The sequence below is a fragment of the Haliotis cracherodii genome, unplaced genomic scaffold, assembly GCF_022045235.1.
Source record: "Haliotis cracherodii isolate W230 unplaced genomic scaffold, xgHalCrac1.p SCAF_18, whole genome shotgun sequence".
NCBI classification, from domain to species: domain Eukaryota; kingdom Metazoa; phylum Mollusca; class Gastropoda; order Lepetellida; family Haliotidae; genus Haliotis; species Haliotis cracherodii.
Genome location: NW_027266273.1, coordinates 17,730,710 through 17,746,105, shown reverse-complemented (window position 1 = coordinate 17,746,105; position 15,396 = coordinate 17,730,710). Strand labels below are relative to the sequence as shown.

Sequence of the window (15,396 nt, the reverse complement as noted above, 5' to 3'; positions counted from 1 at the left end):
TACGACAAGCATAGTCGCCTTTCACGGCAAGCATGGGTTGCTGGGGATCGATCCACGCAATTGGAATACGATGGCATGCATCAACCAAGTGAGCGAGCCTGGCCACCTGATCCCGTTAGTCGCCTCTTACGACAAGCATGGTTGCTGGTATTCGAACCTGGGCCTTCGGCGTGACTAACGAACGATAAAACAGCTGGGCCACCTAACCGCTTCTAGTCTCCATCGACAGCTGAAAGTTACGCATGACATTTTCTGTAATCACACTTCCGTTGGTGAATTGAGGTTATATTAATGTAATGATTAAGATGTTGACTGCGAACAAAACCTTTACTATGCCTGTCATGGTAAACCCGAACTGCTCCTGGCGACTCCAGGTTGTTGCGGAGGGCCCGAGGGTGGTCGAGGTCGGAGAGAGGGGCGGAGTAGATCCTCTCGTAGGAGGTGTCGGCAAAGTAGAGGATGCTGTTGTACACCGCAAGGCCGCTTGGCTGGCCCAGATTCTCCACTGCCTGGGACCGAGAGCCGCTTCTCAGGGAGTGGCGGCTTATCTGAGCGGTCAAAGAGTTCATATGCATTTCCTACATTGTAATAGTTCGGCATCATCGGGTACACAGAACATTAAGAATGGAAAACTTATCATTGCACGACGTCATGAAGCATATATTTGTGTCGTTATTAGTCCATGGTGAAGAGACAATCATTAAATCATCTGAATTAAAGATGCCAAATTCTTTCAGTTAAACACCAAGAATAACGAGACTGAAACGTTTTAATACATGTGCGTGGTTTTGTCTTTTGTAAACTAGATTATAACACATTGTGTATTGTACTTTTGTCTTATGTTTAGCGATCACTTTTTAACAAATGTAAGACTCGGCACGTGTAATTATTGATAAAGTAATCTTAAATCATTGGAGGATAAAATAATGTCTAGCTATAGGACGGATGCAATCAAATACCATTACACAATAGACAACTTAATAAAAAGCGAAGTAATATTTTCGTATACAAGACGCTGTTAGCGAACAGCTAAGGACCATTTAAGATTTCAAATAGGAACATTGATGATAAAACGTGCAAAACATGTATTCGGTAACCATAATGTGCGAATTCGTAGTATAAATTACAAACTTACATATAGGGGTTTAATGAGGAGAGGAAACCACTTAGCAAGCTGATGAAACTCGAAGGGAATTGTTATCATAAATGAATGCCGATGAATGCGTTTCCATGACAATGCTTCTCACCCTCTGGTAGAAAGGGTCCGACCAGTACAGCATGTCATTCTTAGTATCCAGGGCTATGTACTCTGGCTTCCGGAGACCACTGTTGACGAGGATGGTGGGGTTGGAGCCGTCCATGTTCATCACTGCTATCTTCATCTGTATTCCGTCAGTGCCTTGATCCGACCAGTACAGTTTGCTGCAATAATACCGACATATAAATCCAGGCCTATGGCATCGACGGACAACTATAGTCAATAAATTTATACTCAGTATGTGTTGATAACATGAACAGGCACCTATGTTTCTGACAATATTACAAAGGGGACCTTTCGGAGTATATCACTCTGTATGAACATTGTGTACTCTTAATATTCGCAATTACTGGTCGGAATTACCTTAACTTTAATCTTCTTTGCATGACGAATTAATTATCGTTTAAACTGAATAAAATCGGTCGCCAGCTCACTTTGGGCGTTAAACTAAGCTGTCTTTTATGGCCCCGTGCGTCCAGTGAACATGACATGGCGATTAGAGGGTTTCCTAATAATTACAAACTACCGGAACAGTTGCAGCCCCACCATCATATCCTGTCGCAATAATTAACGTTATCATGTTCATCAGTGTCACCAACAATCAGATCTTCTATTCCGATTCGATATATCTCTGCGTGAAGATTTGAGGATCTGTGTCAGGTGAACCAAGAGCTAACTTTGACCGAACAATTTTAAAGAAGGATGCGTGAGTTCTTGAACCAATCAGATGTCAGCTTTCTTATACGACTCGGATCAGCTTCATTTTCTTATCACCTCGATTCGGAAATGTCGATGTATTTAAAGGAAAACAAGAAAACAAACATTCCTTGGACGGTACTCCCTTTCAGGTCGTAGATGCCATGCTGCTTATCAACAACAAGATGTATGATACACTATCCACTTCAATATAATAGTGCAGCTTTAAGTTACTGCATTCGGAAATACCCGATCACATTCGTTTTCGAGACATAGAAATCAGATATGCCTGTCTCACTTGCTCACTTGTATCGAGAATTTAGTAGTCTCGACGCTGATTGGCTCATAAGAAAGTTTCCCCGACGTGACCTCATATCGATGTGTTCTCAGACCTTCACAGACATAGGTAAACTATATGATTTTAATGACATTGCGTCACTAACGACTGATACTATTTCGTAGAAAAGGAACTGAAGGTTCCTCCAGGTAGTCAGTAAGGGACTAGATCAGCTTGTGGATCTCACCCCTTTATGGGATCCGCGGCGAGAGAGAAGGGTCTGGCACAGTCAGTTGCCTTGCCGGTGTTGCTGAGGATGATCTTCCGGTAGTGCTGGTCGCCGTCCATTTTCATCACCTCGATGTATCCGGCCGCCATGTTGGCCCAGTACAGGTTGCGAGAGATCCAGTCGACCACAATAGCGTTTGGGTAGCCCTCCACAGCAGCAGGGACAAACGTCGACTCGTTCATGCCGTTCAGGCGGATACGGTTAATACTACCCTGAAGTTGAGAGAAGTTTCACTATTTGGTTGAACTAGTGTCAATCTGACATGCTTATTTAAGCTATGAGTCTGAATCTAATTTTACAAAAACACCTTGCAACAATGTATAAATTGTATCAGACACCGTATAGTCTAAAACACAAATATTTGTTTTGAAGCATATTCTGGGGCAATTTTTGTTTAAAGCCCAACCCCCCAACCCCCCAACCTGTATATTGTGTTCCAAATTCTAAACATTTTGACGGTAAATTTCATAAGCATGAGACTGAAAATGATATGATTAAAAAAGAAAACGAAGAGAATGTATATTTTTTATTTGTTTGCTTCTCGTCCTACACTAATTAATCTATTGTAATGTTTTAAGCCCTTTTGAATTTCTTTATAATTTTTAGTCAATCTGTTAAATAAATGGACAGATCTTTCAGTCAGTTTGTAAAGCGCTAAATGCACAAGTCATATTTAACGCATTGTCTGTAACATACAGAACAGATGAAGGACGAAAACTGTAAAATACAGACTTACAAAACCGAAATATGTTCTTTTACTTACAACCTTTGACTGGACATAGTAGACGAATTTGTTTTCGCTGTCGTAGTCGAAGTCAAGACCACTAGCAATGGCACTGATGGGGACAAATGCCGCGTCCTCTTTCTCTGCCAGGTTTATTCCTGCAAGCTGCGTGTTGGTCATGTACAGAAGAACATCTTCATGGGCTGCAATAGGACGATTGTATGCTGTTGTGCATTGTCTGTAGGGCGAGTAAGCTCGGACAAAGTGGCTCTCAGAAAGTTTAATTCCTATGATTCACCTTTCTGTTCGTCTTCATTTTATGATGTATCACTTAGATATTTTCTGATTAATCTAAAGCGTAATGTTAGTTTCACACAAGGCAAAACGTCTTGACCCATAATTGACTGGAAATGATCAACGGGTCGTTGTTCCTCTTTCACAGTTCAATTTTAACTTGCTGAGAATTGAAGCTCATGTTTGAGGGGCAGCGATTAGGAATCTTACTCTGGCTATGTATTTGTTTTGTGATCTGAAAATGTTATAAAAATCTATTTTGCTTGAGCCTACTTATCTCTACATCTCTATGGCCATATGATGAGATAAAATCAAAGTGAGAGTATACCTCAGGTCACCAGAACTCTATGTTTTGTATTCAGGGTGTCTGTGGTATTGCTATATACAACAACGATCAGGTACAAATAACATTTACATAAATATCCTATCTCGTGCCTAAAAGCTACGATCAATGTCGTTATGGAAAAGCTTCTAAATGAAGCAAAATAACGTTTTCAAAACAGCTGGTTGTAAGGTACATTGTAAATGGTTAAACTAATTCAAAGGAATTTTTGCTTATTTGCATTAAACTAAATTGATTAATTGAAAACTTGATATTGTCATATTCCACTGGAAGTGATGTATTCATATTTCAATTGTTTACTAACAGTATCGCGCATGTTACCTCAGACCACGATTACCCACAGTGCAAGTTCCATACCTTCAACACAGTTGGTGTTGGACGCATCCAGCTTCATGTCGACAGGGCAGGTGCACGTGTACCCGGGGCTGGGGTCGGGGGACAGGAGACACAGGTGGCTGCAGGGTTGGTTGGCACACGGGTTGGTTACTGAAACAATAAGACATTCTCCTAAATGTTACACCTTTACATTAACAAAGTGCTTTTTCCAGACTTGGAACTATTTATGTTTGTTACTGCTCTGCCGTCTACGAAATAGGTTGCTGAATGGGAGGTTATACGATATATATCAAACTAGAATGTCGGTAACATGCACTGGATTATTGAGGAGGGATTGATACACACGGCACTGTCAAACATGGCAATAAATTCCTCCCAAGCAGAAGATTACTTTCTTTACTCTTCTGATTAACTTTCCATCCTATGAGTATATATTGTTATTTATTACCTGCTTTCACATCAGGTGCGTAGCCTATGAGTTTGGGTTGGCGAGACTGATGATACGACACGATGCCGAGAGGTCGGTTGAGACTGGCGGCTTCCACCGTTCTGTTGGAACAGTCGAACTTGTTGCAGCGCGACACGCGACTGGCTGCGCGGTCTGTCCAGTAGATCCAGTCCTCAAGGATGGTGATTGCGTGGGGATGACGTAGAAACTGCAAAATGGGTTGGAGTCAGTGGAATAACAAAGTTTGGTGTTTAACACCGCAGTCAGCAGTATTCCAGCTATATGACTGCGGTTTGAAAATAATCGTGACCAGGCCATCCAGTGATTGACATCACAAGCATCAATCTTCGCATTCGGGATACGATGATATGCATCAACAAGTCGACAAGCCTGACCACCCCATCCCGTCAGTCGCCTCTTACGACAAGTACGGGTTGCTGAAGACGAATTCTAACCCGAAATCGTCAAGGGACACAACGTATTTTAACCATAAACGGATATAGGTTCGTTTCATTCGTCCCTATTTTGTCCCTAGTGAATTAGGGTTGACTTATAGTCAGTTATTCGGGGCCCATTGGTTATGCTCTAAGTGTATGAGGTCGCAATATATGTAATGTTATCGTGTATTAAACAACACTTGAGTATTGCTTACGTGGTCATTGGAGAACACTTTCCTCCTTTCAGAACCGTCGTAGTTACACACATCGATGAAGTCCATCCGGGCATCTGCGAAGTAGATTTGCTGGTTGGGGTAGTCCAGTGTGAGAGCGTTAGGCCAGTAGACGTTTGTGGAAACGATCACCTCGCGGTTGCTGCCATCCAGACCAGATCTCTGAATGCTTGGATTTTGTCCCCAGTCGGACCAGAATAGAAGCCGGATGCTGTAAACAAACGCTTTTACAGGATGCTTTCAAAATAATGTCTCTTTTGTTAATAAACAACGTTCGTTAAACACAGGTACCTAAATTACCTGTTTGTATGAATAATAGACTTAATTACCACGGTTCAAAATATGTTACCCACCAGGAGAATTGGGACCCTTATGGGGGCTAGAATACAATTGTGCATACAAAACCTTTCAGCATACATGTCTACTTTCAATTTAGTACTTTCAGACATTATGTCTAAAACTGCAGTTTAAAATCTGAAAATGAGTCCCAATGTTTGATGTCATGAATTTCTGAAATAAATATGAATTGAAGGAAGGTTGTTAATTGTGATTTTTGAGTTCCGAAGATACTGTTGTTTTAAAATATAATCAAAAGTCAAAATGTGATTTTTTCACCCTTTGGTCCCTTATCTCAGGGTTGGTCACATATATATTTTTAATGCTTCTTCGCGATGGAATAGTTGACGAAGCATAGGTTGGCCTACAATTTGCTTGTGTACCTAATCGCCACAACAAACCTGTCAGGGATGGATTGGAAATGCATTTTACATACAAGTTCATAAGTTACTAAAACAAGAGGGGTGGGTATGTGATAGGCTCCTACCCGTCTCTTGGGTCGACCTCTATGCCCCGGGGGTTCGTGATATTCTCGCTAAAGAGCACGACCCTGTTTGTGCCATCCACTCGGGATACCTCGACCGTCTCCATCCTGTAGTCCGTCCAGTACAAGTTCCCAGCCACCCAGTCCACAGCAATGTCCTCGACAACGTCGATTCCTGTCGTTACGATCTGCGTTCACAACAAGCAAACAATGAATACAACCACATCCTATATGCGGATATAGCACCGTTACTGTCTTGAGAATTAGGAGTCGTTTTGTTCATTTGTGTTAAAAGTCAACGTGACATTGGGAATATTTCAGCTACGTAGGTACGTTTGATGTATGTTTTGGTTTGGTTTGGTGTTTAACGACGCACTCGACAATATTTCAGCTATAGGACTGTGGTCTGTAAATATTCGAGTCATGACCAGACAATTCAGCGATTGACAGCATGGGCTTCGATCTACGCAACTGGGATACAATGACACGCATCAACCAAGTTGGCAAGCCTGACCACCCGATCCAGTTAGTCGCCTCTCATGACAGTTCCTGGAGGTTAATTCTAACCCGGATCTTCACGGGGAGTTTCAAATATGAATTAATAGATGTGAGATTTATAACATTTATAACATTTATGGACATTCGGAGATTTTGGACATATACTAGATATCACGGTGACTGTACCTCAGTTAGATTTGTCCCGTTATAGGTAGTCCTGAATATTTTCTTGAGTCCCGTGTCAGAGAAGTAGATGTAGTCATTCCAGACATCGATGTCTAAGCCGGAGAGCGATCTCAGGCCAGGCACCGGGAGGTCACTGTACACCTTGGCATTGAGCGTAGACCGCACAAGAGACTGCTGAGTCGCCACCATGATGTAGAGGAGGCTGGAATCTGGGGACATGTGACGTAAGCTACAGTTTAGGACTAAACACTCCTGGATACAGCACAGGGTTAACCATTCCAGAGATACAGCATAGATCTGACCATTTCAGAGATACTGCATAGGTCTGACCATTTCAGAGATACTGCATAGGTCTGACCATTTCAGAGATACGTCATAGGTTTAACCGTTCCAGAAGTACTGCATAGGTCTGACCATTTCAGAGATACGTCATAGGTTTAACCGTTCCAGAGGTACTGCATAGGTCTGACCATTCCAGAGATACGTCATAGGTTTAACCATTCCAGAGATACAGCAAAGGTCTAACCATTCCAGAGATACGTCAGTGGTCTAACCATTCCAGAGATACGTCAGTGGTCTAACCATTTCAGAGCAGCAGTGGAGGACTAACCATTATACAGATACAGTTGTGTTTAGTCCTGTTTTGGAACACTATAGGATTAAATTTCCATGGGCGTAGGTCTAACAATCCCAGACACACACCATTATATGCAGTTTTGGACTCACCATTCCAATCTGTACTTTGCGAGCACTGTCATCACTGATTTTCAGTAACCGATTCAACTATGTACCACCGCCATTTAGCCTTTTACGTCCAGTGGAATGTTTCGGCAAATTATCGAAACCGATTATTCTCTGGCGTTAACGTTATATATTTAAAGTACGGTGTCTACTGTAGAATGGCATCATTGTGTTATGGTAAAGGCGATGAAGCTATATTTCCACCCCTAACACACGGTGCACAGTTGATGCTTACTTCGGTTGGCCTGGCAGTGGACTCCGTCCGGCATCAGGTCATAGTAGGGCCCGCACGAGCACTTGAACGAACCCTTGGTGTTCGTACACAGCTGACTGCACGCACCCGGCACAGCGCACTCGTCCGTGTCTGCAATAAGAGCAGGTAACATCTGTACTTCACGGGTGTTTCGTTACACAGCGGTAAATAGTTAATGATATTGTTGTATACACTAAAGTTACAGTACGCATACAATCTAAGACATATACATGCCACACAGTGACTTAACCTTACCAATACAGTGAGTGAGTGAGTGAGTGAGTGAGTGAGTGAGTGAGTACAGTTTTACGCCACTTGCAGAAATATTCCAGCAATATCACGGTGGGAACACCAGAACTGGTACCCATGAGGGGAATCGAACGCGGACAAGCGAACGTTTTAACCACTAGGCAAGCCCAATACGGATATAAACAGTGCTTACCTACGTATAGGTACACATCCTCATTGATTACCGATCACCTAAACACGTGGATACATGTGCGTGTTAATTTCAAAGTGGTCTAATTGTACCAGCATTGATCTATACAAAACATACAGTTGCCAAAGCCTACTTACAAATACCTATTGATTCACACAGTGATTTTAGCTTACTAATACAGATGTTGCACAGCTTACCAATACAGTGAGTGAGTGAGTGAGTATGGTTTTTCGCCGCTTTAAGACATATTCCAGCAATATCACGGCGGGGGCAACGGAAAATGGGCTTCACACATTGTACCCATGTTGGGAATCGAAAACAGGTCTTAGACGTGACGCGCCAACGCTTTTACCACTAGGCTACCCCACCGCTCCTCTTACCTATACAGACTTTGGTATCATTGAGCTCTTGACCGGTGGGGCACCTGCACTCCGCCCCCCGTGGCGTCTGGATACATCGGTGACTGCACCCTCCGTTTTTGAAGCGACAACTTTCAGAGTCTGTAAATAAACGTGACAAAACCATTTCAATGCATTACTGCTGTAAATGTTGCACATAAGACATTGTAAATAAAATACAATAAAAGCATTTCCATAGCCATACAAAATTTCTGCTGAAAGCATTCTACATTCCGACTATGTCATAGGCATGTGTTTATGAATCACTATCAAATAGGGATGATGCCAAGTGTTCGCGGAAAGGTGAGCGTACTCTGCCCCACCGGTGATACCCGTCGTAAACACATGCGAAGGCAAGTCTATTGTTCACCTGAAATAATACGGGAACGTGTGGTACAAGTCAAAAAAGGGAATTACAAAGGACATTATATATATTTTGGTCACTGATCAAATTTAGAAATGTTTTGCCCATGTCTGACACACGACACACATTGAACAATGCAAACAATCCTAGCATCCAGTGTCACTTTTTCATCATTCGGATAATCAATGAATACAATTTGATGTTGGATTTTGTGTAAGTAGTGCTCTATTTCATACTCACTGCAGACATTGCTTCAACATATACTCACTACAACGTACATACAGTGCTCTGATATTCTCTGCCAAATGCGCTCTGGTATATACTCACTACAGACAGGGCTTTCGTCGTGTCCGCCAGGGCAGTCCTCACGTTTATCACACACTTGGGTTATATTGATACACTTGCGGACATTCCCTGGACACTCCCACTGACCAGGGCAGGAGAAGGGGGGTGGGGCTGAAAGAAAGTTAATTGAATGATCCATTATAGCATCAAATGCATTCTACTGTATATGTTCTAGTAAAAGAAGACATATTGAGTTGTATTTTGTTGTGAGTTGTAACGTCCATGTATTCATGTGACCTTATGTGACTGCGTCCCAGTGACAATATTCCATTATGATTAACTCCGTTATCTCGAACTCTGGTCGGGAACATTGAAATAAGGTAATTATCAAATGCTGGGGCCACTCACGACATGTCATTTCTTGATCTTCATCCGAGTTGTCTCCGCAGTCGTCATCGCCATCGCAGACCCAGCCCTTGAAGATGCAGCGTCCGTTGTTACAGCGGAATCGGTTTGCGAAACAGGTTGGTGTTGCTGATGACAAAAATAATTGCTGAAACCTTAACCAGACACATACAAGTGCATTGCCACAAGCCTGGTAGACATGTGGATGTTGCTTACAATTTATATTTCCCGAATAATGAAATACAAAATCTAATGGACTCGTATTGTAAATAATTATCGAGTCATCCACCTAGACACAAACTGTCAAAGCTTTTTAGAATAACACGCATTTAGTGTAAATTCAGCATGAAGTGGATTGTGTCTTGTGAGGTAAACGCGTCAACAACGTAATAGAGACAACAACGTCATCAACTACGTCAGGATTACTTTTACGACTTCTACGACTAGTTATATGTCTCTATACCGATACTCTCTCATTTTGAAAGTGTACTTACGACACGTGTCAGGTTCGTCTGTGCCGTCCTCGCAGTCCTCCTGTCCATCACACTTCCATTTGTTGGGGATGCAGCCGCCCACACCGCACTTCAGCTCGTCAGAGTGGCAGCCTTCTGGTGGCCGCGTGGCTGGGGACAGTGACATCACGTTTTCGGAACATGTCGACACAATAATAACGCGACATCCTGATTCTACATATTCTGTGGATGACTTAAGTATAAACCTCCGTTGACGTCATCCTATTGTTCCATATATGGGTCCCATCCAGCTACTTACTACTTCCACCAAGACCTCAATCTCGGTCTTTAAACCTTCACTAAAAATAGCCTCTGTCTTTGATGAATATTATTTCACTTTGGCGTTCACATCGGACGTTCCGCAGACTGGTTCTATAAGGCACTGACCATTTGATATGTTGGGGGAAGGGCTTGGATTTTATAGAAAACATAATTTGTGACGGAAAATTCTTTAATTTTGCTTCAGACTGTTGAAAATTGTCTGCCAAAGAAATACATTGTTCCAAGGTGATTTATTTGGCAATAATTCAGGCTAATAGTTTTAAATATAACTTTTTTATCTCGATACAAAATCCCAACCTAGTCAATCAACGAAGTCAACGAGTTTGACCACCCGATCCCGTAAGTCGCCTCTTACAACCATGGGTTGCTGAAGATCAATTCTAACCCGGATCACCTCAACTTCCTTGTTCCATGATAGATAGGGGTTATTGGTGACTTACGACATTCGTGTTCATCACTCTCATCCTGACAGTCAGCCACGCCGTCACACCGGTACTTTCTGAGGACACACTGGCGGATGGTCTTACAGGTCCACCGAGATCCCGTGCAGTTGAGGGGCGGGCAGCCAACTTCGTCGCTGCCGTCGAAGCAGTCGTTGCCGCCGTTGCAGACGCGCGACTCCGGGATGCACCGTTTGTCATTGCATTTGAAGTATCCAACGGGACAGGTGTGTGTGTCTGGCAGATGATTCAATAGCATGGATCAATTACAAACCATCTCTTATATACTAGTATCACGTTGTCAGCAACGGGGAGTATGGAAAACATAAGTCTATTTGGAGAATAGCCAAGTTATGAGGAATTACAAATTATCAGTACTGAATAAATTAATGCTGAAGTGAGTGAATGAGTAAATGAGTTAGGCTTAACGCCGCTTTGAACAAAATTCCTATTATATCAACTTGTTTCAGCTGATGTTGGAGGAAGACTCGAAGTGATGTAAGCCTTAGACGTTTACTACTTCGGTGAAACCCACGAGCACGGGTATGGAGCTGACAAACCAAGAAACATAATCGGGGCGAACAAGTATTCGAACCCACAATCATAGGATTCTGGCGTGAAGCACAAAAATACTGAAAATAACTTCATCTATATCCTTGGCCATGGATAGTATATTTCAGTATTTTACATATGTATATGCTGTTTCGCTGTGATCATGTCGAGCCATGTATTCGAGTTACCCATGAACTGGTAATATTTCAGTGCACATTCCCGCTGTAAATGGTGCATTCATGTAAGTCGTGTATTGTAAGTGATTCAGTCGAATCGTTAAAACATCGCAGGGATGATTTACCAACCACAAAAATTTCCCTCATCCGAGCCGTCTCCGCAGTCGTTGTCGGTGTCGCACACAAGCCGACGTGAGATACACAGGGAGTTGTTACAGTGGAACTCGAGGGGGTTGCATGTCTTGTCCGCTGAAAAAAAACACGAGAGCTAACTAACTAGAGGGTTGGTTGCATGTACATGTTGGTTAAGTTCAGTAGCAATGTGGAACACTGACGCATCAGGTCTTGGGAGTACAACAGGAAGCAATCAGTCACATATGTACTCATTACACCTTGCGGAGTTGACAAAGGTAAAACAACACGACATATATGTTCGTGACCCATGGCGTCCTAGGAACGGGTTACTTTCTGATGTTCTGAAACACAGGCGTTTTGTCACCGCACGTGGGGATGTAGTGAGTGAGTCAGTGTTCTCCCCTTTTAGCAATATTTCTAGCCATATCTCGAAAAGGGAACACCAGAAAAATTGGCTTCGCAAAAATTGGGGAAGCGAAACCGGGTTTTGAGCGTGACCGACACGCAGTTTAAAAACAATGCTACCAACTGACCATCGCGGTGATTTAAATGCCCGTGGAACAGTCGTATCGTGAGGCCATTTCCACGAATGTATGGTGCAAACTTGAAGTGAGTATGGTTTTACACCGCTTTTAGCAATATTCCAGCAATATCACGACGGGGGACACCAGAAATGGGCTTCACACATTGTACCCATGTCGGGAATGGAACCCGGGTCTTCGGCGTGACGAGCAAACGCTTTAACAACTAGGCTACCCCACCGCCCCTGCAAACGTGAAGAGTAGGTGAATTAATGTACTTACGACAATTCTTTTCGTCAGACATATCCCCGCAGTCGTTGTCGCCATCGCACGCCCACACTCGGCTGATGCAGCGGCTGTTGTCACAGCGGAAGCGGTTGGTGGGACATGTTGTCTCTGATACACAGTAACAGAAGCAAAGGTGGGTGAGTTTGATCTCAGGACGCTTAATACGGTTTTTCTTTTTTACCACGACCCTTAATGTGGGATGAAGTTAACAAGCCGTAGTAGCGCTACAGCTATAGAAGTCTACACCAAAACATCAGAGTTACGACACTCGTAGTTCTAAGATCGGGTTTTGAAACGAGAGTCTGAGAGTCCATTATCAACTTTGATGACACTACAATGACGAGACTACTGCCGACATGTCAATTGATCATAATCTGAGTGAACCATGGATATTCGAACCATGATCAACATATACTGTAAATTACAGTTTAGTAACACATGACAAAATTCAGTTGGATTAATTACATTACAGCATTGGTCAACGCATGGTTGAAGCGAATTTCCAAAATGACAAATGTAATGTATTTTTCCTTGAGGTTATTGACTTAATTGTTCATGTATTTTATCTCTAATGATGCTCATGGCGACATAACCACACAGGCTCCACCACAGTCACCACGTGAACATACCAACTGGACAGTTTTGTTCATCTGAGTTATCCAGACAGTCGTTGTCTCCATCACACTTGTAGCCCCGGGGGATACAGCGGCCGTTGTCGCATTGGAACAACCCATGTTGGCAGCTGGTGGGGTTGGGCTCGTCAGGGTTGATGGCGCAGGTGCGTTGGTTGTCACCAAGCTTCATTCCGTAGGGACAGTCGCAGTGGCGCCCCACCCTCACCAGACCTCCAGATATAGGCACAGGGAAACAGAAGTGGGAACAGTCACCGTTCCTCCGGATACATGGGTTCTGACCTGAAACAATCACGGGGGAGTAAGTGAGTGAGTTGGGTTTAACTCGGATACCCTGCGTGGCAGTGTGAGTGAGAGGAAAGTGACGTTTACCGCTCTCGTGTGACCATCGATCAAGAGTTTTGACCATGGACCACAGCACGGAAAAACGTCGCCTTAGACCACTGGGCCATCCTTGACTCATTGACTGAAAACACAATCTCATCAAAATCAGCTAAGCGAGAAGTAGGATCTTATTTGAATGTTATTGCTATTAAACTGTGTGAATGTGTGTACAGAATAGCTCATCCTGGCGTTGCTCTTGTTTTCCATTTAGGCCACATGCAGACCTTACCCAAACCCTACCTCAAAATCAGTGAAGAACTGACGCAAAAGACGAATATATGCCAAAAGAAACTAAATTCAATGAATAATATCACATATTTGAGAATTTGTCTCCCCGCATCCCATGCTTGTCGGCGGGTAACGGGATCGGCATGCTCGCTGACTTGGTTGATAATCGTATCCCATCAGTTAAATCGATACACATAGTGGTACTCACTGGATTGTCTGGCCTTGGCTCGATTATTAACAGACCGCTGTCATACAGCCAAAATATTGCTGAGTGCGGCGTTAAACAATTAACAAACATATATTTGAAGACATTCACTCACTCACTCGCTCATGACAGGAGCACTGTCCCATCTGGGAAACGCCATTTTGAATGTTTTACATTAACATACTACAATCCCATAACTTTCATATCTACAGAACGTTAACAAACAGAAAATCAAGACTTACTTGAAGCTGGCTGGAGGTCGTGGTCATATACTCTGATGCCCATCAGTTTGCCCACCCCGGAGCGGATCTTGGTTTCCTGACCCCCACGTTTGTTGATCCTCACAATGGCTTCCAGGCGCCAGTCAGTGTAGTAGATGTAATCTGGCAATATGAGGGTGAGTGAATGAGTGAGTGAGTGGTGAGGGTTCAGAGCAGCTGTCGGTTACAACTAAAGAAGACAGTCCATAAATACACTTTCGACATTTGAGCAATCGTTTTGTTGTCTTTGTGGTAGCCTTATTATTGTGTCATGCAGTTTCAACTTGTCTTTCTTATTATTAAGAAACAAATTCATAGCAGTACGTTTTCATATTTTTTAATCAAATCTTAGTTTTCCTCAAAATAATGATATATCTTTAGATTAGTTCAAGCGTTCAAGCAAAGTCTAAGCCTGCATGTACTCAAAAGTATACAGACTCATGTCCCCCTGGTGTTAGGGTCATGTTTCCGGTGGATGTCAGATCATATTGACCCGTGCCCACAAAAGGTTAAATTTTGGACATCTCATAATAAGATATCAAAAATACAATTTCATTTATTTCTTACATATTTTTATCACTTCTGACATTGTGTCCGTAACACATCCTAGTTTAATAGGCTAATCGGATATGGCATCGTGCACATGTCCGTGCTGAAGGCATTTTTGCCACAAACACTGACCTTTATATATGGCTATTCCAAATGGGTGAGTGATAGAGTGCCCTGTAAGGGTCTGAAGATCGTTTCCAGAGAAGTCGGAATGCTGAATTCTAGGCAAAACAGAACGATATACAAAACGGTTGAAATCAGGACACAGTAAAACAGGAATAAGCATTTCATAGCAAACGTGATTCGTGTCTATTTTGGTGAAGGGGCAATGGCTCATTTTACAGGTAGCATTAAGCATCATTCAACGCCATATGCACAAGATATAGGAGACGTAAAGAATAGATTACATAGCAAAGGTTGAAGCACTGCAATATGCGTGGAAAAAAATGACACGTTCTTTTAACTATTATGTAATAATAAAATCCACTAAGAAAATGGAATAACGAAA

At 42.7% G+C, this 15,396-nt stretch overlaps 1 protein-coding gene across 1 annotated transcript in view; it reads right to left on the bottom strand.

Moving 5' to 3' along the window:
• LOC139465836 (low-density lipoprotein receptor-related protein 2-like) overlaps window positions 1-15,396 on the bottom strand; it is a 91,079-nt gene that overhangs the window by 39,067 nt on the left and 36,616 nt on the right. The window contains exons 15-34 of the mRNA XM_071247773.1: window positions 15,021-15,109; window positions 14,322-14,462; window positions 13,260-13,544; window positions 12,625-12,738; window positions 11,816-11,935; window positions 10,959-11,195; window positions 10,219-10,347; window positions 9,728-9,853; window positions 9,362-9,490; window positions 8,653-8,772; window positions 7,816-7,944; window positions 6,840-7,048; window positions 6,159-6,343; window positions 5,318-5,546; window positions 4,666-4,873; window positions 4,239-4,367; window positions 3,284-3,447; window positions 2,479-2,732; window positions 1,248-1,422; window positions 326-548 (exon numbers count right to left, since the gene is read on the bottom strand). Coding sequence (XP_071103874.1) covers window positions 326-548; window positions 1,248-1,422; window positions 2,479-2,732; window positions 3,284-3,447; window positions 4,239-4,367; window positions 4,666-4,873; window positions 5,318-5,546; window positions 6,159-6,343; window positions 6,840-7,048; window positions 7,816-7,944; window positions 8,653-8,772; window positions 9,362-9,490; window positions 9,728-9,853; window positions 10,219-10,347; window positions 10,959-11,195; window positions 11,816-11,935; window positions 12,625-12,738; window positions 13,260-13,544; window positions 14,322-14,462; window positions 15,021-15,109 — 3,395 coding nt within the window. The remainder of the gene's footprint in view (window positions 1-325; window positions 549-1,247; window positions 1,423-2,478; window positions 2,733-3,283; window positions 3,448-4,238; window positions 4,368-4,665; window positions 4,874-5,317; window positions 5,547-6,158; window positions 6,344-6,839; window positions 7,049-7,815; window positions 7,945-8,652; window positions 8,773-9,361; window positions 9,491-9,727; window positions 9,854-10,218; window positions 10,348-10,958; window positions 11,196-11,815; window positions 11,936-12,624; window positions 12,739-13,259; window positions 13,545-14,321; window positions 14,463-15,020; window positions 15,110-15,396) is intronic.